The sequence below is a fragment of the Desmodus rotundus genome, chromosome 5 (genome assembly GCF_022682495.2).
Source record: "Desmodus rotundus isolate HL8 chromosome 5, HLdesRot8A.1, whole genome shotgun sequence".
Lineage (NCBI taxonomy): Eukaryota > Metazoa > Chordata > Mammalia > Chiroptera > Phyllostomidae > Desmodus > Desmodus rotundus.
Window position 1 is genome coordinate 145,550,314 of NC_071391.1, and position 22,432 is coordinate 145,572,745.

The 22,432-nt window shown below is 36.1% G+C and overlaps 1 protein-coding gene across 5 annotated transcripts in view; it reads left to right on the forward strand.

The window, feature by feature from the left end:
* PRKD3 (protein kinase D3) overlaps positions 1-22,432 on the forward strand; it is a 69,473-nt gene that overhangs the window by 44,074 nt on the left and 2,967 nt on the right. For 4 of the 5 annotated variants that reach the window (XM_053923696.2, XM_053923697.1, XM_071221569.1 and 1 more), the window contains 9 exons: positions 1,138-1,414; positions 4,048-4,100; positions 5,371-5,443; positions 6,586-6,692; positions 11,477-11,638; positions 12,174-12,272; positions 14,587-14,854; positions 17,141-17,226; positions 18,103-21,123. In XM_053923696.2, the coding sequence (XP_053779671.1) occupies positions 1,138-1,414; positions 4,048-4,100; positions 5,371-5,443; positions 6,586-6,692; positions 11,477-11,638; positions 12,174-12,272; positions 14,587-14,854; positions 17,141-17,226; positions 18,103-18,276 (1,299 nt within the window). In that variant the 3' untranslated portion in view covers positions 18,277-21,123. Of the gene's footprint in view, positions 1-1,137; positions 1,415-4,047; positions 4,101-5,370; positions 5,444-6,585; positions 6,693-11,476; positions 11,639-12,173; positions 12,273-14,586; positions 14,855-17,140; positions 17,227-18,102; positions 21,124-22,432 lie in introns of those variants that run through there. The other variant, XM_071221568.1, reaches the window with a different exon arrangement.

Consider the following 22,432-nt stretch of genomic DNA (forward strand, 5'->3'; position numbering starts at 1 on the left):
ACATTTTTAAAGATACGTACATTAAAATAGTGTGTTTTCCAAATACATCTGAATAATATTCATTAAATGTTATATTGGAATATACCCGTTACGACTCTGCCTAATAGTTTTTAGGAGTCACTCACTGTTCAGTTCCTTGTTGAAGTACCTGTCCCCACCTGTCCATCTCATTCCCTTCAACAGTTCTGCTACCAAAGGCTGTTTTGTGTGCCTGTGTTTCTTTGTTTTCGGTTGCCTGTCAGGTTGCTGCTGCTTCACTTCTGGTACTGTGGTTTAGATTAAACTATTCAGAAACTCACACGATCACTGCACGTCCAGAACAGGCCACCATGGTATTGTTTCTCACACCTTCCACTTTGCCTTAGCTCCCAGTTCCCAGATGCTGCTTCTGCCTCTTCATTTACTTTGTACAGTCTTCTTTGCTTGGCTTGCTCCACATTTTGCCCTGTCACTGACTGACCCCAACACGATTGTAATTGTAACAGTAAGAAAGAGACTAGAAACAAATGACTTAAAGTTAGTTGGGGTTTATTTGATAAATTTTTTTTGCCTTAAGAAGTGGACTAAACATAAATCATTGTTACAGTTATGGACAGAATTGGACATTCTAATTTGCTGCTATTATATCTGCTTTGGTCTCCTTTTGGGGATATACAATGTGGGGCAAAAATAGCTTTACAGTTGTGAGTGCGCAAAACAGAGTTTATTCTTGTATTACTGTTTATTAATTATTGTATCATTTTCCATACAAACAACTGTAAACCTACTTTTGCCCACTTTGTATCTTGCAGACAGCAGCCAGTATAAAAGTAGTTGTTGAGTTGATTTAATGACAGTTGGAAAGTGACAAGTATTGTCTATAGCAGCCATTGGCTTCTTAAATCCTCTCCTTCCTTACATTATAATGACCTGTGATAGGGAATCACTGACGGTTTTGACACTTCATGCTCTGCCTCTGGCCTTGCTGAACATGCAGATTATTCAAGGAAGATACTATCACAAGACTTGACTGTATGTTCCATGGGCCACGCATGTGTGTATTAATAGCATTTATTAGAAATGCATATTTTTTATTGTTTAGTGTAATGAAAATAAAAACAAAGTTTTATATTTTCCAATGCTTAATTTTTACTTCAGGAAATTCCACTTTCAGAAATTCTCCGCATATCCTCGCCACAAGATCTGACAAACGTTTCACAAGGCAGCAACCCACACTGTTTTGAAATCATCACTGATACTATGGTGTACTTTGTGGGTGAGAACATTGGAGATAGCTCTCACAATCCTGTTCTTGCCGCCACTGGAGTTGGACTCGATGTAGCACAGAGCTGGGAGAAAGCAATTCGCCAAGCTCTCATGCCTGTTACCCCTCAAGCCAGTGTCTGCACTTCTCCAGGGCAAGGGAAAGATCACAGTAAGCAATATGCTTGTTGATGGCTTTTTTTCCCCTTCGGTTCTTAAGTATTTTGTGGTGTGGTCATATGTTCTGTATGTATTTTTAATGCTCATTTTAAGCTTTGTTTGGTGTTAACAAAGCTTAAAGTTAATTCCTTTATACAGTTATGTTGGTTATAGGGTATACATAAAGTCCCCTAGAGCTAGGCTCCAGGGTCTGTCTCCCTACATTTAAATCCTGGCTTGGCCAACTTGCTGTGTGATCTTAGACAAGTACTGTACTGTTCTAAAACATTACCTTCTTTTTACGGTTATCAGTATTAAATGAAGGAGGACATATAAGATACATATAACAGGGTTTAGCGTCCATCCATGCATTATTGTTGGATTAACTACTAGTATCAGTATTTTGCTTCAGTAGCAGGCTGTAAAGTGTTACGGTTTGTTCACATCATACTCGTGAAATCTGTGAAGTCAGAAATGCTCTGTTTCTTTTAACTGAATTAAAACATTCGGAAATATTTTAAAATTAGGGAAACATATGTCCTTGGTACCAACAAAATTTGATAAAGGTTCAGCTGAACACTAAATCAGAAAGCCACAGTTTAATGGCACTTCTCCTCCACTGGCATGCTATTTATGGGGAAACATAACTCATTTATTAAACGAATATATCTAAATTGAAACAGACATCAACCAGTTTCTGAGTATGATTTATTTCAGTTCAGCTGTATTATTTTGTGAAGCTATTCTTGGCATTATGCTAGGTTCTCAGCTAGAACACAAAAGAAAACTAGAAATTTTAAAGGCTGTTTAAGGAGAAAAGACATATATACACCAGTGTTAGATGGCAGTATAAAGCAGTAGAGTGCAAAAATGAGTAACGCATTACTCGAACTGGACAGGAGGAGTAAACAGAGACTTACTTCCTGGTAGAAGAACCTGATTTGGGCCTTAAGCTTGGATCTCAGGTAGGTGAGGATAGGCAGGGCTAAATGGCAGAGGTGGATGTGGTAGTGGCCTCTAGTTGAGGAGACAGCGTGATCAAAGGGAGAAAGGTAGTGACCATGACCACGTTTGGTGTCTAAGATCTTTAGAGGATGAATAGATGGATGTTTACAGTGCTCCTCAAGTTCGGAGGGATTTTAGACAGAACTGTAGTATATTTCCCCCTATATAATACAGGCACATACACACAAGTTACATATATCATTGGATTTAGGGACCTCCTCCCTAGGGTTAAGGGTTTCTAAAAGCAGAACTGGAGAAGGGTTAAGAGTGAGGATTCTGGAGAATGAAACCCCAGATCTGCCACTTACTAGCTATGTAATCTTGGCCTCTGCATTTAAATCTCTCCTACGTATGGTGTCAGATATGTGATAGATTTATTGGGACGATCACTTAGTAAGAAATATAATATCTAATCACTGAGACCAATATAGTGTATGTCAAGTGTAATTGAAAAAGAAAAATGATTTAAAATGGAAAAAAACTGGATCGAGCTAGATAGTGAAGGCCTTTGAAGCTAAATATTGATTTAAACTAGGAAACTACAACTACTGAAAAGCAGAGTTTTAAACACATTAATTTTGTTGATGCTGTGCCTTTTTTGTTTCATTAATCAATATTTGAAATATTTTTAAATTGACTTAAAATTGAGTTTTTTACAGTCATATTACTTATTTTTTGAGCTATATATTACTTACCATTTCCTTGTTAATGAAGTTTTATATTTTTATATTTGGGATTTTAAAGGAAGTTTTGTATCTTGTTTCTTTAGTTGTCTCCAAGGGTCTGGATGTTTGATATCTAGTCTCTTGGCTTACTCTCCACGTTCTCCGGTTCTCTTTTTCTTGTTACTTTCTTTACTTCCCAAGTAACACAAACCTTTAAACATTATATAAATATATAAAATGAGAAAGTGCTCCCTATACACATAAAACATCCCCCCATTCCCAATTGCATATCTCCCCCTCAGAAAACAACGAATAGTTTGGTGTATATTTATTGGTTTGGGGAGGGGTGAGGGGAAGAGGCACCTTTACTGTCTGTACTACATTATCATATTTTTATTAAAAATGTAGTCATACTCTGTGTTCTTTCTGCAACTTGCTGTTATCCACTATTTAATATATATCAGATATATTTCAATGTCAGTATATAGATTTACCTAATTTTTAAATTTTTTATTAAAATAATGTATATGCTTATGTTTTAAAAATTACAAACTGTATAGAAGTATATGAAGACTACAATCTTTGTTCCCCAGCTCTGGTGCTCTCACTCACTAGAAGTAATCTTTATTTTTGTTTGTTTTTAATTCAAATGCTACTACCCTGCAACTTACGTTTATCACTCCATGATATGTCACGGATACCTTTTGATGCATTACTTATAGCTCTACACTATTAAATGTTTAGATAGTATCCCTTTGTATGGATGTACCATATATAATTGAACCAGTTTCCTCTTCCTGGATTAGTGTTGCATGTATGAATTTTTTTTAACAAATGTAATTATATTAACTGAATGTTAGCCAGTGTTTTAAATTTAATATACTCAGGGTATTCACATATCAGTAAATATTAATATTGTTAAGTCATATACTAACAATTTTGTTCTTTCCTCATACATCATTCTTATATTTTACAGAAGATTTGTGTACCAGTATCTCTGTATCTAATTGTCAGATCCAGGAGAATGTGGTAAGTAAAAATTACCCTTCCATGGTATCCTCAGGATTCACATCCATGGATTCAACCAAGTGCAGAGCGAAAACAGTATTTTTGTTCTGCATTTGGTTGAATCCTCAGTTGCAAAGGGCCAACAGTAGTTAAGTTTGGGGGAGTTAAAAGTAATATGTTGATTTTCAACTGCGTGGGGCTTGTAGTCCCTTCCCTCACATCGTTCGAGGGTTAGCTGTACTGATTGTTGTATGTCAGGCACTGGACATCTTGATACTTTATATACACCATAATTTAATTTACTCAGAAATCTAGTGAGATAGATGTTACTGTATCCATTTTACCAAAAAGAAATTGAGGCCTAGGAGACGAAATTATTTGAGGGATTACCATGAGACAGGTGCTGGCTAGGAATGTAACACTAAACAAGATAGAGAGTCCCGAACTTCATGGAGGATGCAAGACATTCCCAAACAGAAGAATGACATTGCTGAAGAGCTATCGATGGCATTAGAGAGTGCCCCCCCCAAATTTCCGACAACCACTGTTGTTTAAGAAAACAAAAAAGGAAGGAAGGAAAGGGGAGGGAGGGAAAGAAGGGATAAAATTGAGTAGATTGGAATTACAGATTTTTCTCATACATACTCTTTTCATTAGTCTTTCCAAATTAGCCTAATGTTAATAATATGAACCTTTTGAGTTTTCTTTTTAAAGTGGCAAATCTCTTTAACGATAAAATAGGTAAAACTCTGTTCTTAATTTTTTTATGTTAATTTACTTTTTTAATTCACTACTTAATAAATCTTAAGATTTTTTTAGTCAAAGCATTTTTTCCCAAAGGTCGTTTTTTTTGTTTTTTTGTTTTTTTAAAGATTTGATTTATTTATTTTTACTGAGGGGAAGAGAGGGAGAGAAACATCCACTTATAGTTGCCTCTTGCGCGCCCCCTACTGGGGGACCTGGCAGGCAACCTAGGCACATGCCCTAGACTGGGGAAGCAGCGACTATTTGGTTTGCAGGCAGGCACTCAGCCACTGAGCCACATCAGCCAGGGCTCCCAAAGGTCTTTTTACAGAGTACATTATACTTGCACATTGAGAGTGATAGTATGAAAATTGGGCTTACTTTTCTAGGACATAGAAAGCCTGTTTCATAAAATATTGTTATGAAAATTAGTTGCCTATGTCATAAAAACAAAAATGTACTTAAGCATTTGAATGAAAAGAGTTAGAGGTGCTGACAGTGCTTTGTAAAAGTAAATTATACTTACTGCTTCCTCTTTCCTAAATAGGACATCAGTACTGTTTACCAGATCTTTGCAGATGAGGTGCTTGGTTCAGGCCAGTTTGGTATTGTTTATGGAGGTAAGTGACTAGTCATTTGTGTATTGTATATACTATAGAAAAGTTGTGAAATTTTACATCTGCCAGATGTTACATCTTACCACATTAAGTAACAGAAAGAATTACAAAATTAGTTTCACAGCAGCCTCACTTTATTCCTGTAGCTCATACATAAAGATATTTGTGTGGGAAAAATAAGTGGTTTGAGGTTTATGTTGGGCTGTGTAGGCTTGTTTATTGAAGTATATGCCCTCCTAATTTTCCACACAAATGGCACCACTTGTCTCCTGTTTGCTCTGTGACTTAGGATATTGGCAAAGTCATGTAATCTCACTGTGCCTCATTATCTTCATCAGTTTAACTGAGTTAATAAAGCTGATTTGCATAGCTCACAGGGTTGTTAGTATTAAACTGAATGTATGTAAGGGTACGTACATTAAGCCATGCATGATCCACATTACAAAAGAAATGTAACATTAAACCCCTGTATCCCTTGCTGAGACAGTACGGTAATCTCCTAGTTGGCCTTACTGCCTCCAGGCTTGCTCTTATATGTGGCTAAATCACATTGGGGTGATTTAGTGAACCTAGAATAAAGTTAACTCATTGGTACAGTGTTTCCATCTTGACAGTCTCTCTGAATACCAGGTCAGGGAAGTTAACTCTCATTTACTTAATAAGGCAGGTTATTTTTCACCAAAAAGTTGATTCAAATTTCAAATAATGAGACACCCTTTATAAGGTGCAAATTCTATAGAGGGAGAACATAATTTATTTCTCAAAATTAAAAGTGAATGAAGGAGAAAGAGAAAAATGGGCCAAAGAAAAGAAACATAAGAGTAAATCCAGCCCTGGCTGGTATGACTCAGTGGATTGAGTGCCGGCCTGCAAACCAAAGGGTTGCCAGTTCCTTTCCCAGTCAGGGCACACGCCTGAATTGCGGGCCAGGCCCCCAGTGGGGTGGCGGGGGGCCTACATGAGAGGCAACCACACATTGATGTTTCTCTCCCTCTCTTCCTTCCCTCTCTCTAAAAATAAATACACTTTTTTAAAAAAGAGTAAATTCATATAAATTTGCATCTGTGAAAAACTTTCTGATAAATTTTTGTGTATGAGCTGTCAATTTGCTTTTTCTTTTCTGTCTATACTTTCTTTATAACTAGGAAAACATAGGAAGACTGGAAGGGATGTGGCTATTAAAGTAATTGATAAGATGAGATTTCCTACAAAACAGGAAAGTCAGCTCCGAAATGAAGTGGCTATTTTACAGGTAAAAAACAAAACAAAAAGCTGTCTTGTATTTGTTTTAATTTTTGATTTATGAATTTTAAATCAAAGACTGTTTAGTACTGATAAGGTTCATTTTTTTGTTTTGTTTTGGTCTCATGTTATGACCTTTTCGCTCTGAGAGGGTGGACATCTGAATTAACTCCTTCAGTGCTTTTTTAACAAGGAAAAATTAGATTACAGTAAGGTAGGAGTTACATGGACTGCCATTATTTTGTATTACGGTAGTAATTTATTTAGAACTCATTTTCATAAGTAAAATCTTTAAAAAATAAAATATCAATCTTAATTCAGGTGCTCAAAATAATTAACATGTTTATCATCATATTTTCTTGCTAGGTCATTTTTGTACCCACCCAATTCTCACAAATGAGGTGCTTGACTATTACAGCAATTACTATAAAAATAAAGACTGCTTAAAAATTGTTTACCTCTTAAAAGTAGTATTTGTTATTAAGTCAAAACTCTAAGGACTTAATAGTTCAGTTTATTAAGGTATATTATAAAATATATATTGGCAATGATTTAAATCCCATAAAATAAATTACTTTATATTATTTTCTTTTTTTTGTTTTTTGCAACATGTGGGTTTTATTTAATAATGAAAATGATGAATATTAACTTTGTTTCTATACTCTTACATTCTAATAGGTTCCTTATAAGCCTGATAGGTCAGTGGTTTCATTACTAACTTAGCAATCGGCCAGTATCCTATAGTTAAACTATTGTACACCTTCATTTTGGGGATAGTACCTTATATGCTAAATGGAAAATATTAGAACCACTACAGTTCATTAACAAAAATTAGATAATTATGGAGAAAGCCTATCTATGGCAATAATTTTTTTTTTTTGACATACAAAGCTGCTTTTTAATTTTTTTTAATTGAATCTTTATTGTACTTTTTTTCCATTACCATTTAGTCCTCTTTATTATCCCCCTCCCCCAGCGGTCACCACTCTGTTGTCCATGTCCATGCGTCCTTTTTCCTTTCTGCTCAGTCCCTCCACCCCCCTCAACTCCCCGCCCCCCCAATAGCTGTCATCTGCTCTCCATCTATAAGTTATTTTCATTTAACATTTTTTCGTCTTTTGGGGGTCATCTAGAAGACTAAAATTTATCTTTTATCTTTAATTTTTCTGATACACGTTTATCTTATTTATCTTAAATGTTTATTTTATCTCTTTTAATATCTAATAATATGGAAGTTTCTGTTAACTCATTGTGTAGCTTTTGCATAATATGTAAGAAATCATGGTGATGTGATAGTTAATGCTGTCAGTGCCCCATTTGCTGCGGGTGAAGTTCGAGAAGACACAGCTCACTGAACTTGTGCTTCCTTGACAAAGGTACGAAATTTATAAGCACATAATTAACTTTATATGTATTACATTATTGGTCACTAGCAATGACATTTGCCTCACTTTCTTTTTCAGAGGAGCGACAATTACAAGATCGGTCTACAAGCTCCCTGTGCTCACCTCAAGGCTGCCTCCTACAAGGAGAGCCAGCTTAGAATATTATTAGCCTTCTCACTCTGTATTAGGGAGTGAGTACATTGTTAAGAGATCTTTTTTCATACCTAATTTTGGAATCTCTCTCATTGTCTGTCTAATATGCAAAAAATAAATATTAAGGATATACTCCTAAAGCGTGATGTCGTGATGTCACTTTGATTACAAACACAGAACCTGTTTTCACCCGTGTTATCAATTCTGGGCCGCAGTGACTGAATAATGCCCATGTAAAAACTATTAGTGTACCCTTCTGGTTATTTTCCTTGAAATTGCCCAACTGAGAATAGAAGTAAGTGATTATATAGCATGTCTTCAAGTATAATATTGTCGTCGTAAATTTAATACAATACTATCTTTGTGGTAGATTCTCTTCAAATTGTTCACAAAAAATATTTACACTTTTATGGTTGGTGAATGGCTTATTTTGTGTCAGCAGCTAAACTCACCCAGCAAGAAGCAGCTCCATGAGACAAGAGATACTTAATCAGTTTTGTTGACTGATGAATTCAGACTGCCTACATAATACGAGGCACATAGAAAATACTCTTATTATTTGATGAATAAAGTATTTATGTGGGGAATTATCTATAATAGTAAATTTTTAAGACGGAATTATGGAATGATTCCATTTGTAAAAATTCTTACGGTAATGTGTACACTATACATCTCTGTATATGGTATGTGCAGAAAAGGATTCATACCTACATACACTTTCAGCATTGCCACATCTGGGCAGCACATTGTGGTTCAAGAAGGAAACAGGGATTTTTACTTTTGTTTCAGAGATATAGTAAAGTGTTTCTTTGCTAGTGCCCAAGGATAGTGGAGTAGAGGAAGAAAAGGTGTGGTACTCTCATGGCTACCTGTATAAACAGGGAAGGGTTATCAAAACCCTAAGAGAGAACTTTCTACTTTAAACAATTTTACAGATTCAGCATTTTCCCCATCTCAGGAGTCATCTAAAAGCTGCAAGAAAAATGGTAAATAGAAAAGCATACTCTTTCATAAAAAAAGGCGAGAGAGTTCAGACCTACCAAATAGGTAGAAGTTTTTCCAAAAACAGTGGAGATGGAGGAGGGGCGTGGGCAGGAAGCGGTACCACGATAAGAACTGTTTCTGCTGGCTCTTTCTGAGGTTTACCATTGTGACATCTAGGAGCCTTCTTAGATAGGAGACAGTCATGGTCGTGATATGGTGAGATTTAATTCAGGGAAAACACATTAAATGAACTGAAGAAGGACACTTACCAGTGGAAGAGTGTGAATCACACTCTACTAATAACCAGCATTTGAATATACAGATATTCGACAAATAATCAGTATTATGCGATCGTAATGCAGTATAACTAGAAATAAATTTCAAAATCAAAAACCAAAAAGCCCCCATCACCTGAAAATAATATTTTAATACCTTAATTTTTGAATCAGAGCAAAATCAAAATTTCAGAGTACTATTTAGAAAATACCTGTAAAAATATTGTATATCAGGGCTTTTGGACTAGCGTTCAGAGGAAGCTTTTTAACTTCAAGTATTAAGGAAGAAAGAGTGAAAATAAGAATCCAACTCAGGAAGTTAAAGAATGTACAAACAGTGAACCTAAGGAAAGCAAAAATATTAGCAAATATAAAAATGGATATTAATAAACTTAATATAGAAAAGAATAAAATACATCCAAAAGCACGTTCTGGGGGGGGGGGGTAACAATAAGTAGTTAACCTAATCAAAAAAATAAAATATAAAAGGATCTTGAGGAGATCACCATAAATACTGAAAAAAAAATGAAGGGAATTTTAAGATACTGTACAACCCTTATTAAATAAATTTGAAAATGTGGAGCCCTGACTGGTGTGGCTCAGTGGATAGCACACTGGCCTACAAACCGAAAGATCGCTGGTTCGATTCCCAGTCACGGCACATGCCTGGGTTGTGGGCCAGGTCCCCAATAAGGGGTGTGCTAGAGGCAACCACACATTGATGTTTCTCTTCTTCTCTTTTTCTCCCCTTTCCCCTTTGTCTAAAATAACTTTCACTTTTGTTTATCCACTATAAATTTGTGTCACTTTTTATTTTGCTACTTGGAATATCATGATGTTTTAAGCTGATTAGTAGATTGGAACATTAAGTTGTTTTAAGTTGATTAGTAAACAATTATTTTGTGCTTCTGCATTTTTCTAAACATTTTTTAAAAAGAACAACCATGACTTAGACATTGAGTTAAAAATGACGAAGGCACAGTCTCTGCCCCCAGGGAGCTAATGAGGCTACAGAGTAAGAGACATACACACATAATACGTACCATGGGTTCAGTGTTGCTGCGCATGTAGAGTTTAGTGGGAACAGTTGCAGTAGTCCTGAAAAGAAGTAATGTTGAGAGCCAACATGAAGGCACTTGCAGGGGGAATTGAGAGATGGTGGTGGATTTTAAAAATATTTTGGGGATGGAGGTCAACTTCAGAGGCCAAAAAAAAGTTTGCCTTCTTAGCATAATTAGATACCAAAAATAAGGGGAAAACATAAGAAAAATATATTTCAATTAATAAGAAATAAAGAGCTTAATCATTTGGGCGAATAGAGAATATTTAAGATGGAATTGGGATAGTGAAGCCAGATATTTTAAGATTTTAAAATCGAAGCAGAGAAGTTTAGATTTATGCCCAGCAATAAAGAGCCACTGAATGTTTCTGAGCATGGCTGACTTCTCAAATTGGCTTTAGAGGACATTTCATTTATTTTTCTCCAGTGAGACAGGTTGCTTTTTATTAACAGAAACCATATCACATTCATCGTTGTATTGTCCAACCCTGGTAACATAGTAGTACTTCAGAAACAAGATGGTGGAGATAAAGAGATGATGAGCCTAAAAGAGGGAAGACCAAATCGACATTAAGGAGAATCAAGCCTTAGGTATATAAGTACCTTATAAACAAAACCATGTCTTCAACAAAAACCTTCACAAATACCTGCCCCAAAGAGCTCTGTGTACTTGACTCACATCCGGCAATTGGTGCCTATTCATGGACAGCATAAAGTTAGTGTCAGAAGATGAAAAAGATGAAAAGGGAAAGTAGCAATAACGGGCAAGGGCAATTATAGGATCACATTGAGGACATATTCTTTCCTCTCAGTGCTTAACTCTGTAACTTGGGAATATCATAATCTATGATGCTGTTTATTTTCTTTGCTTCTATTATTTTTCTAAGCTGGTTTTCTTTCTGTGCCATGTATTCCACACAATCCTGCAACTCCTCAGAATTTGCACCATCCTGGGATTGTAAACCTGGAATGTATGTTTGAAACCCCAGAACGAGTCTTCGTAGTAATGGAAAAGCTGCATGGAGATATGTTGGAAATGATTCTGTCCAGTGAGAAAAGTCGACTTCCAGAACGAATTACTAAATTCATGGTGACACAGGTATTTTCACTCTTTTTTTAAAACCAGTAAGTAATTTTTTCTGACAATGAAAGATAACTGCTTAGTTTTTTATTTTAATTTTGACTTTATCCTATTTTAGAAGTTGTCTTGTATGTTAACATTGTTTTCTCCATAATTTTTAAATTACAGTTGGCATACAGTGTTATATTAGTTTCATGTGTACAGTGTAGTGATTAGACATTTATATACTTACAAAGTGACTGATTACCCTGGTAAGTTTAGTACCCATGTGATACATAGTTGTTAGAATATTATTGACTGTCTTCCCTATGATGTACTTTATTTTTTATTTTTTTAATATATTGTGATTAAAAACTACATATGAGAATTAAATAGCATTATGTGTATTTTACATATTCATAATGTGGGAATTGTTAACCTTGAAGAACAGAATAACACTTTTAGTGGATGACCTGTAGTGGACTTTTCAAATTACTGTACCATTTAATGGGTCAGATTAGGGTTTAGCTATGACTTTTCTGGACATTGAAAAAAATGTTTCCTTCTGTAACAGATACTTGTTGCTTTGAGGAATCTACACTTTAAGAATATTGTGCACTGTGATTTAAAGCCAGAAAATGTGCTACTCGCATCAGCAGAGCCATTTCCTCAGGTGAGATATTCTCTAAAAAACGTAAGTATCATTTTAAGTAGCTGACTACATTACGAAAAACCTGTGTAAGGAAAGGCAGTGCTATAGGTTCAAATATATAGTAACCATTTTCCAGAAATGGTTTTTGGCCTGCAACTGCCAGTGAGGATTAACACCTGAATAGTGTGATTTCAGATTTTACTAATTATGTTGTTTATTTTCATTAAGACTCTTTAGACTTAACCAGATCTCAAGGAATACCTCCTGCACATGCTGTTCGAAATTCACCTCTCTCTCTGTGGGTTGGGAATGAAGTTGGGGGGGGGGGGTAAACCTTGGTAGGTGCTCCTTGCTCAGGACAAATTCCCCATGAAATAAAGCAAACTGGAGGGTAACTTTGAATTTGGAGATAATAGATTTTGACATCTATGGGCAGTAAGCTAACTCTTCTTGCTCTTTAGAATGTTATATTTCAAACAGTTTCACCAAAACCAACATAAGAGTGACATTTGCCATCACTACCAGCACTCACACGTCTATGACAGTACTGTGTGTATGCCTCATGCATGATGCATTGATTTTACTCAGTTAAATTTCATTTCACTAAAAAATGTTGATCTTGATCCAGATTATTTCATAGCCTAAAAATGGATCATAACCCAAAGTTTGAGTTTTCCTGAGGATATATGTTAGTAGTACGTATGTTTTTCACGATTGTGTCATTGATGAATCCTCCAAATAGCTGGAATATCTGTTGCCAGACTGTTATGTACGTTTAAAACGTGTACAACTAGAGAAATGGCTGGAGTAAAAACAGCAGATGGCTCTGTCACTGTGTAAATTCAACTCAAATTGTCTTTCAAAGAAAAGATATTTTTAAAAGTAAATCCACTTTTTTGAAGACAAAATCATACTTTTATAATGCTTATGTGATTAGAAGTGATTCCTTATCACTGTGAGGGCAAAAAGGATTCCCTAATAGTTGGTGCAATGTTTTAAATAACATGCTTCCATGTCTCATCTCATTTGAAATTCACAATAGTATGGGCAAAGGATGCAAACCCCTAGAGCTAAGGCTAAGACTCCAGCCTCATGGTCTCTGCTTCCGTGATCCCCATTGTTCCACTAAGAACAAAGGGAAAATAACACCATCAAGTAAATGGTATGGTTTTTGCTCAAGTGCTAGCCATGGCCACACTTCTTTTTCAGTTGCCAAACTGCCAAGTCATCTTTACTTTATCAAGATGTTAGCTCAATTATGGCTTTTAACAAAAAAAATAAAAGAGATAGTTCATATTTCTTCATGGTCAGTAGTCTTGTTCTTCAAAGGCTCAAATAGAGAAGTAGTCAAATTCAATGACACAGAAAAAATATCCTAAAAACATGTTTGAAGGTCCATATCCCCAAAGTAGTATCACTTGAATACACCTTCATCTTTGTTGTCCCATCCCTCTTTGTACCACTCGCTCATACAGGCCAAATCCCTTCTCTCATTTTATATTAATGCTTTTCTGAAGACATTTTGTGGATCAGGGCATTTCCTCTGGAAAGGGCTTGGTATTTGCTTATTCAGAATGAATGCATCATTCATCACCAAAATCTGAACCTCCTACTAGAAGGCAGCAAGATACGTGTTCTGAACTTTGCCAAGCTTATCTCACTTCCGGAACTCCGTTCCCAAATGGACATGTTAGTGACATGACTACCTTCAGATACAACTTTTTAAAAATCTATAAACATCTGATTAGCAATAATTTGTTCCACAGGCACAGAAACACTGTTATTCTTTCAAGCAGTCTCTTAAGTACATTTTAATTTCATTTACTTGACTTTATGGTATCCTTGGGAAGAGAGATTCTAGGATTAAGCAAAATAAAGGGTAGGCTTTTAAATATCATAACTTTTCATTCAACAAACATTTATTAAGTACTTTTATGTGCCCAGGCACTGTGAGTCCACTGAGGATTCAAAAATGAAACATAATTCTTGCTCTCAGATGATGGAAAAGTAATCTCCTTAAACTCCAAATGATAAAAGATCAGCACTCTCCATTTCATAAAAAACTTGGAACACTTACAATACCAGCCTGCTTTTGGCATTCTGGAAGCTAGAATCCAAAAGTGGTTTTTTGAAAGATGCACTGTTAGTAATGAATCACAGGTTATAAATGTACTTTATAATTTCCCTGTCTACAGTTATTTCACATTCATTATCAGTACAGTTGGCAAGTGTGTTAAAATGACACACACTCATATTTAGAGACAGGTGTCTGTAGGTAGGTAGGTAGATATGCATATTTAATAATATAAAACTAACACCATCCTTTGAATTCCAGGTGAAGCTGTGTGACTTTGGTTTTGCACGCATCATTGGTGAAAAGTCATTCAGGAGGTCTGTGGTGGGAACGCCAGCGTACTTAGCCCCTGAAGTTCTCAGAAGCAAAGGTTACAACCGTTCTCTAGATATGTGGTCAGTGGGAGTCATTGTCTATGTGAGCCTCAGTGGCACGTTTCCCTTTAATGAAGATGAAGATATAAATGACCAAATCCAAAATGCTGCATTTATGTACCCACCAAATCCATGGAAAGAAATTTCTGGTGAAGGTAAAAAAAAAAAAAAAAAAAAATTACCTCTGTGCCTTAGTCTACAAATCTTCGTAATCCTCCGTCAGCCTTTTTTGACTTCTCTTTTTTCTATCTCCTATTCATCTTCCAAATTCAATTAGTTACCAGGTTTTGAGCACTTTTCTAGGTTGCCAGGCAGGGCACTAATCCAGGCCCCAACTGGCTCATTTTGAAAACACTAAAATCTCTAAACTGTCCTTCCCAGTCACCAGTGGCAAATGCATCTTCAGGAAACACTACTTTCATCTTGCCAGCCTCCCCCTGACCACACTGCAGCTGTGTCTGTGAGCCGGCCCAGGCTTACTTCTAGCCCATCTCCCACTACTCCTGCCCGGCTGTGTCCTCTCTTCTGAATCGTTTTCTGCATTTTGCTGAGGCCTTCCCCTGCCTATACTCCTTCCTCCCCACTATTGTACTTGTGGAACTTTAGGGACCCCTCAACTGTGGCTCATCTACCAGGTCCTTCCCTGAACCCATCCTTTAACCTGTGTAAGATCTACTTTGGCTACTAGTTGGGCATATTTTTTCCTTAAATACTGTATTATATCTTTTCAGTCACTTTTCGTATCTTCATAACTAGACTGTAAGCTCCTTGAAAGGAGACCTTTAGCTCAGGTTCTTTATATCTGGAATGAGCTTCATAGTTAATAGACACTCACCAGTTTGTTTTCAGCTGTCCTGTGGACCCCTACTGGAAAGCTTTATGCATTTATTTTTCCTGCCTGGTGAAGGCTTCTGAGTTTTCTATCCCTGGTTCTGTGTCCAGGAACAATGACTTGGTTGGCCCTCTTTAGTTTACTGATATGGATAGGAAGAGTATCCATTTCAAACATATCTAGCAGTCCCATAGAATTTAGTAGAACTACTGCTGGGGAATACCCCCACCTGGATTTAGCCAACCCTTGGAACAAGGGGGTCTTTTTTGTTTTTCCAAAAATATAACCGAAGCAGAAAGATTGTTCATGAAAATGGGAAAAGTTTAAGGAGCAACATGTAAAGACCTAGCAGGCTCATTTGGTAATGAGCAGAGCTGATGGAAAAAGTGCATGTGAGGCTTTGGGGATATTACCAAAAGCATCTTAGAGCTCCTGCAGCCATGTGGTCCATAGACCTCTCATATCAGAAAGGCTTGGTGAGATGATAAAGTCCTTTGGCTCTGTCCCAGAGATTCAGATTCACCAGTTGGAATGATAGTTCTCCTACCCTCACTGACTAGTATGGTGACATCGTCATTGTTCACACATGTGCATTGCAGCCCACTCTCTTTGGCTGCCAGGTTACATCCATGTTGAGCAAACTGTTCTCATTATATTATTAACAGTGGTTGGACTTTTTCCAGACAGACCTTGTGTTATTGGTGACTCTGCGTTGTCTTTTCATTTTGTTGATGGTTTCCTATGCTGTGCAAAATCTTTTTAGTTTGAAGTAGTCTCATGTTTGTTTATCCTTTTGTTTCCCTTGCCCAGGGAGATATATTGCAAAAATTGTTGCTGTGAGAATTGTCTTGAGATTTTACTGCTATGTCTTCTAAAGTTTTTATGGTTTCATGTCTTACATTTCAGTGTTAAATCCATTTTTAGTTTATTCTTATTTATGGTATAAGAAGGTGGTCTAATAGTTTCATTTTTTCGCATCTTATCTGTCCAGTTTTCTCAACACCATTTATTCAATAGACTGTCTTTACCCCATTGTATGTTCTTTCCTCCTTTGTTGAATAATATTTAACCATAAAGGCATGGGCTTATTTCTGGGCTCCCTATTTTATTCCTTTGATCTGTATGTCTGTTTTTATGCCAGTACCATGCTGTTTCAATTACTAGGACCTTGTAGTACAGTTTGGATCAGATAGTATGGTACCTCCAACTTTGTTCTTTCTCCTTGTTGGTGAGAACTGTTTGGGGTCTTCTCTGTTTCCATATAAATTTTTGGAATATTTGTCCTAGTTCTGTGAAATACACCATTGGTATTTTGATATCAATTGTGTTGAATCTATAGATTACTTTGAGTAGTATGGACATTTTAATGTTAATTCTTCCTATCAGAGTCTATACTTTTAATCTGTATCCTATATTACTCCTTAATAAAACAAATACACTGTAAATTCAGTAAACATGGATCACCAATTATTAGCTTAAAGGCCAAGTCCTTGAGAAAAAAAATCCATAACCCTTTATTTCCATGGATTGAAGTGCCTTCCAGGCAGAGTCACAGGTTCGAGGTGCTTCATTTACCCAAATTCATGTATCTAATTTGTCTTTTCCTTAGCAATTGATTTGATAAACAACCTCCTTCAAGTGAAGATGAGAAAACGCTACAGTGTGGACAAATCTCTTAGTCATCCCTGGCTACAGGTAAAAAAAAATCTGTCTCTCTCTTGGGCAGTCCTCATTTGAACAGATCACTGATTTCTTTTGCCTGATGAAACCACCCTAAGATCAACAGATTCTACACTTCTTAGGACGTAAGTGATCTTTAGTGATTAGTTTGTACTGTGCCTGAATCTCTGGAAGTTTTGCAATATACCATTGAAGTGCAGAACTGATACAGGCAGTTAAACTCACAGGAACTAAAAGCAACGAATTCACCTTTTATAGGGCTTTATGTATTCATCTCACCTTTTTGTAAGGTGAACATAACATGTTATTTTGCCAAATACATTTTACTTTTAAAATATCCACTGAAAGGTTTACATTTGCATTGAAAGGGTCGGAAATGCCACTTCAAACGTTTGGCTTAATTCCTCCAAAAGCTGTTGCATAGACTGGTAAAAAGTTACCCCCAAACTTCAGTGTAAAGAGAGAAGCTTTAGAACTATTTTAAAGGGAGTGAGGGGTAGAGTTAACTTCAAGAAAATACAATCATAGTTATTCTCAGGGATTATTAAATTACTCCAATAATAGATTCAAACTAAGCACTTTCCCCTATTATAGGGAGTAAGTTGTAGGCCTCTCGAAATATAGAACAAAATGTTTAAGTGATTGTTATTAGCCACCTCAGAACCCTGAGATAGTATTTTTTAAATTTTAGAAACTCGGTAATTTCTTCATAGACTCAATTTGAAAATGTATTTAACATTGCTACTTTAAAATATTACAAATGGAACTTACAGCAGGCACCTGTTAGTAGGGGTTTGTCAATTATATGACTAGAGTGCTAAGCAAAAAAAAGGGGGGTGTGTGACAGGATTGTTTCTTTTACGGTTCATAACCACTTCACCTGCTTTCTAGGACTACCAGACCTGGCTTGACCTTAGAGAATTTGAAACTCGCATTGGAGAACGTTACATTACACACGAAAGTGATGATGCCCGCTGGGAAATACATGCATACACACACAACCTGGAATACCCAAAGCACTTCATCATGGCTCCCAATCCAGATGATATGGAAGAGGATCCCTAATTATCAATGACCTAAGAACTTCAGTAAGGACGTATTTCATTTTATGGGCTGATACTTTGCTGCACAACTGTTGGAGGTTGTCATTTGCAAGGATGCAAAGACATGAGGAAATATGATAAGGAATGGGTGACACCAATACTGTAGTTCATAATAAGTAGGTACAAGAGTGGAAAGTGAGTAATAAAAACACATAATGGAACCAAGATGAAGCTTTTCATAAATTTTATAGCATAAGAAATAACTGGTTTTTGTATTTTTTCCTAATCCTTCACTTTAGTACAGTAGTGGCATTTTTATCTTCCCTTTCCTGTTCTTATATTATTTTCAAAAAAGTACAAAAAGGCAAGCTAGAATCCAGTTATTGCATGGCTTGACCAAATCATATGAAAGTTACAAGGTTGGTTACTAAACAGGTTTGCATTTGAGTGATATCAGAGGCTGCTGGCATGCAATTTTCTGTAAGGATTTGAAACATTTGTTTGATTGAGCATATAGTGATTGAGGGGTTTTTTACCAGACACCTACAAAAGTGGTGCTGGACTTTTTTACCTTTTTGGGGCTTTTGTTTTTGTTTTTTTTTTCCAGGTCAGTCAAGACTCCAAAACAGTGATCCCTGACCTTTTTAGAGTTGAAACTCTGAATATCCTCTCTCCAACATACTAAGTTGTCACCTTCTGTATGTTACAAAATAGCCTCCAAGATAATTTGGGACAACTGACATTACAAACCAGGAACTACTGGTCTGAGTGTTGAATACTATGTACAATACAGAGTCTGGCTCAAATAATGCCCCTTTTTATTACATAAAAATCTTTTATTACAAAATATAAGCATGTAATTGTGTGACATAATATCACACTCAAGCACACCACAAGACATTTTAGGTGAAATGTTCAAATTGCTGTCGGTCTCGTGCAAGACATCCACATGCCCTCCACCCACACTCACTGGCGTTACTTCTGCCAGACCCTGTTACCTTCTCATAGCTCAACTTAGTTCCCGCTGACACCGTTGTGTTGCCACAGGTAGGCTCCAGCATCGAATGGGTATCGACCTAAACTATAATTATACAGTTCATCTTTACACAGGGTTCAGTAATTTGAGGGAGGAAATTAATAAGGCCAGTGCAGGGTCAGTTAAAACTATAGGAAAGAATAGCAAACTGTCCTTTTTTTTCATCCCTCAGCTTAATGGAAGGCTTTACAGATAGCTGGAATGTTTTTTTTTTTTTTATATAAGTATATTTTATTGGTTATGCTATTACAGTTGTCCCAATTTTTTTCTCCCCTTTATCCCCCTCTGCTGTGAACTGCGCCCCCCCACCCCCATGGAATGTTTTTAAATCAGTTATTTTAAGCACTTTGAGTTGAGCATGAAACACTTATAAGGGTAGGGCTATAGTCTCAGGAGAGCAAATGAAAGACTAAATACTCTTCAACATTTCAGCTCCAGTAGCCAGCTAAAGAAGGTTTTTTCTACTCAGATATAATATGTGACTTAAGAGGTTAGACTTTTTCATAGTTTTTAAATAGTTTCCTCCCCCCCAAAAAGTTTAATATCTGGGACTTACAAAATCTAACTGCTTTTTGTTTCCTCATTCCTTGGTAATCATTGTAAACCTTTTTCCCTCCCAAAAAGAGCAAAAGATTTGGAATCAGAAGATCTGGGTGTAGGCCTTGTAAGTCTTGGCTCCTTTTGCTAGCTATGTAGGCCTGGCCAGGTGACAGTCTGTCTGAGCCTCGAGTTCCTCAGTCTGTAAAATGAAGATCGTAATACCTGCCTCTACCTTTCTCATTGTTTTGCAGATTAGTTATACATGAACGTAGCCAATAAACTAAAAACTATAAATTTGTTAACTATTATTGCCCATTGATTAGGCGCAGAAAAGAAAAAGATTCGTCATATGAACACAGACTCCTATGTGTTCCTATGTGCTCACCTCTTCAGTTGTTAACTTACCCTCACAACTGCCATGGGCTGTGTGGCATGATGAACCCCATCTCACAGATAAGTAAACTGAGGCACAGGGAGATTAACTAGCTGCTGAAGGTCACACAGTATTTGAACCCAAACAGTGTGGCTCTGGAGTCCCTCTGTCTCCAGGAGACATTCCACGTCTCCCAGTATTTCATTCTCATACATGAGTTTTAAAAGTCTAGTTACTTCTGCAAAACCTTTTAGAAATGTTTTCCCTAGGATAGAAGATGTCCCCAAATTTCTGCTAAGTCTGTTTGTATCAACGTGCTAAAATTGAGTAATTCTGAGTCACTAGGCATTCTGTTGTGGTTTTACTGCATAAGGTAAAAATTAACTGGAATGGTGTTTGTTTGCTATACTTACACGAGTTATAATCAAACTCTACAAGCCATGAAGTTAATTGCACTCTTTCTGTTTTTGTTGTTAAATGCCTAAGAAGTTTTCTAAATTTGTAAAGGCACTGTTAGATAATTTGGAGTTAAGTAATTACTCCAGATACTGTATAACCTGTATAACCTTTTTTTTTGTCTTGAAGCCGTGTTTATATAAGAAATAATTGTGAGAAACATTTGATAATGTACAAAGTAGTCTATAATGACACTGTTGAGTACATTTTTATATTTTTTGTTACATCCCACTTTTTGTAAATATCCTCAAAGAAGCTTAATAATAAAATGTATTTCCATATCACCATGCTTCTCCACGTGAAAACCTGAGCCTACCTATGTCTCTAGTCAGGGTAGCCAAAGAAAATTTTATTTGGTTGTATTATATTCCCAGGCCTTGGTAAGAGAACTATTTTGGAAATAGTATTTGTAAATGGAACTAATGCTCTATTTAAGAACACTGATTTTTTTAACTGCCTAAAATAAAAAACTACTCATTATTATTATTTTATATGCAACTTGAGGCAATTATCTGGAGGTCTTATTTCTTGGAATTAAAGTCTGGAATAATTATAAGTTTTCAGGAGCTTCCATCAAATAATCCACTTCTGCAACTGCCAGAGAACTTAAATAAGTTAAACACCTAATATCAAAGTGAACTTCCTAGGTTTTAAGATATAAGGCATTGCCTGACTCTTCCCCCCCAGTTATAAAAACTATATAAATAATTGAAAGGAGCAAACCCTGGGCATTTTCATCTTACATCAATTGTCCCAAGACTTTGGAAAAAATACGGAAACAGAAAAGGATGCCTAGGGATGGCCCAAGGCTGGACAGCATCTGGAAAATAAGGCCTCCATCTTCCTTTACTTCAGAGTGAGGTACAGAATGCTAGTCCTGTTCCCAGTTAGGCCAAAGAAGCAATAAAAAGCAACAGTTCATCACTCTGCCAATGAACTTCCCATATAGTTACGCCAGAAGTTCAGGACACAAAGATAATATTCTTTTCTTTTACTCTCACATGTAAATTTGTGTTGCTTATATAACAATTCTTCACAAAGTCCCTGTGTCTGGTATTAATATAGAAGTTCTGTGAACGAAAACATGAGAACTTAATAGAACTAAAATTTGGCATTTATCTGAAAATAAGGGAGAAGCAGTTCAATTTAGCAAATTATTCATCCTAGGTACTCTACACTTAACTCATATTTTAAGTACATGTCAGGTTTACTGGTTTTACTGTGATTATTAAACATTTTAAATTCTGAATTCACAGAAGCACATGGTGTAAAAAAAATCAAATACCTTGAAGGAAAACAAATAAAAAATTAAGTGTCTTCCTACCCCTAAAACTCATCACTCTGATTGGGAAATTTAATAACGATTATTGGGTATCCTTTCCTTCTTATATACAAGTAAATATCACCAAACAGAAAACCACCAGTCTTCACTAAAATATTTCTGTGGAGTTACTTACAAGCATTTCTTCAACTGTAGCTTTTTTCCAACAAAAATGGAATAATTACTCTAAAACATTTTGCACCTACTCTTTTCACTTAAAAAAGTCTTAGAGATCTTTCCATGCAGAACACACTACATCGTTTTTTAAAATAATACATGGACAGTTCTATTTAATCAGTTCCTGTAAATGACCATTTAGACTGTTTCCAGTTTTTATTGAACCAATTAGTGTTTATGTTTACTTTTTAAAATACAAATACAGCAACTAGCTTTACTTAATAAAGGAAATTCAGTTTCATAACTCATTTCATACCTAAGAACACACATTTATT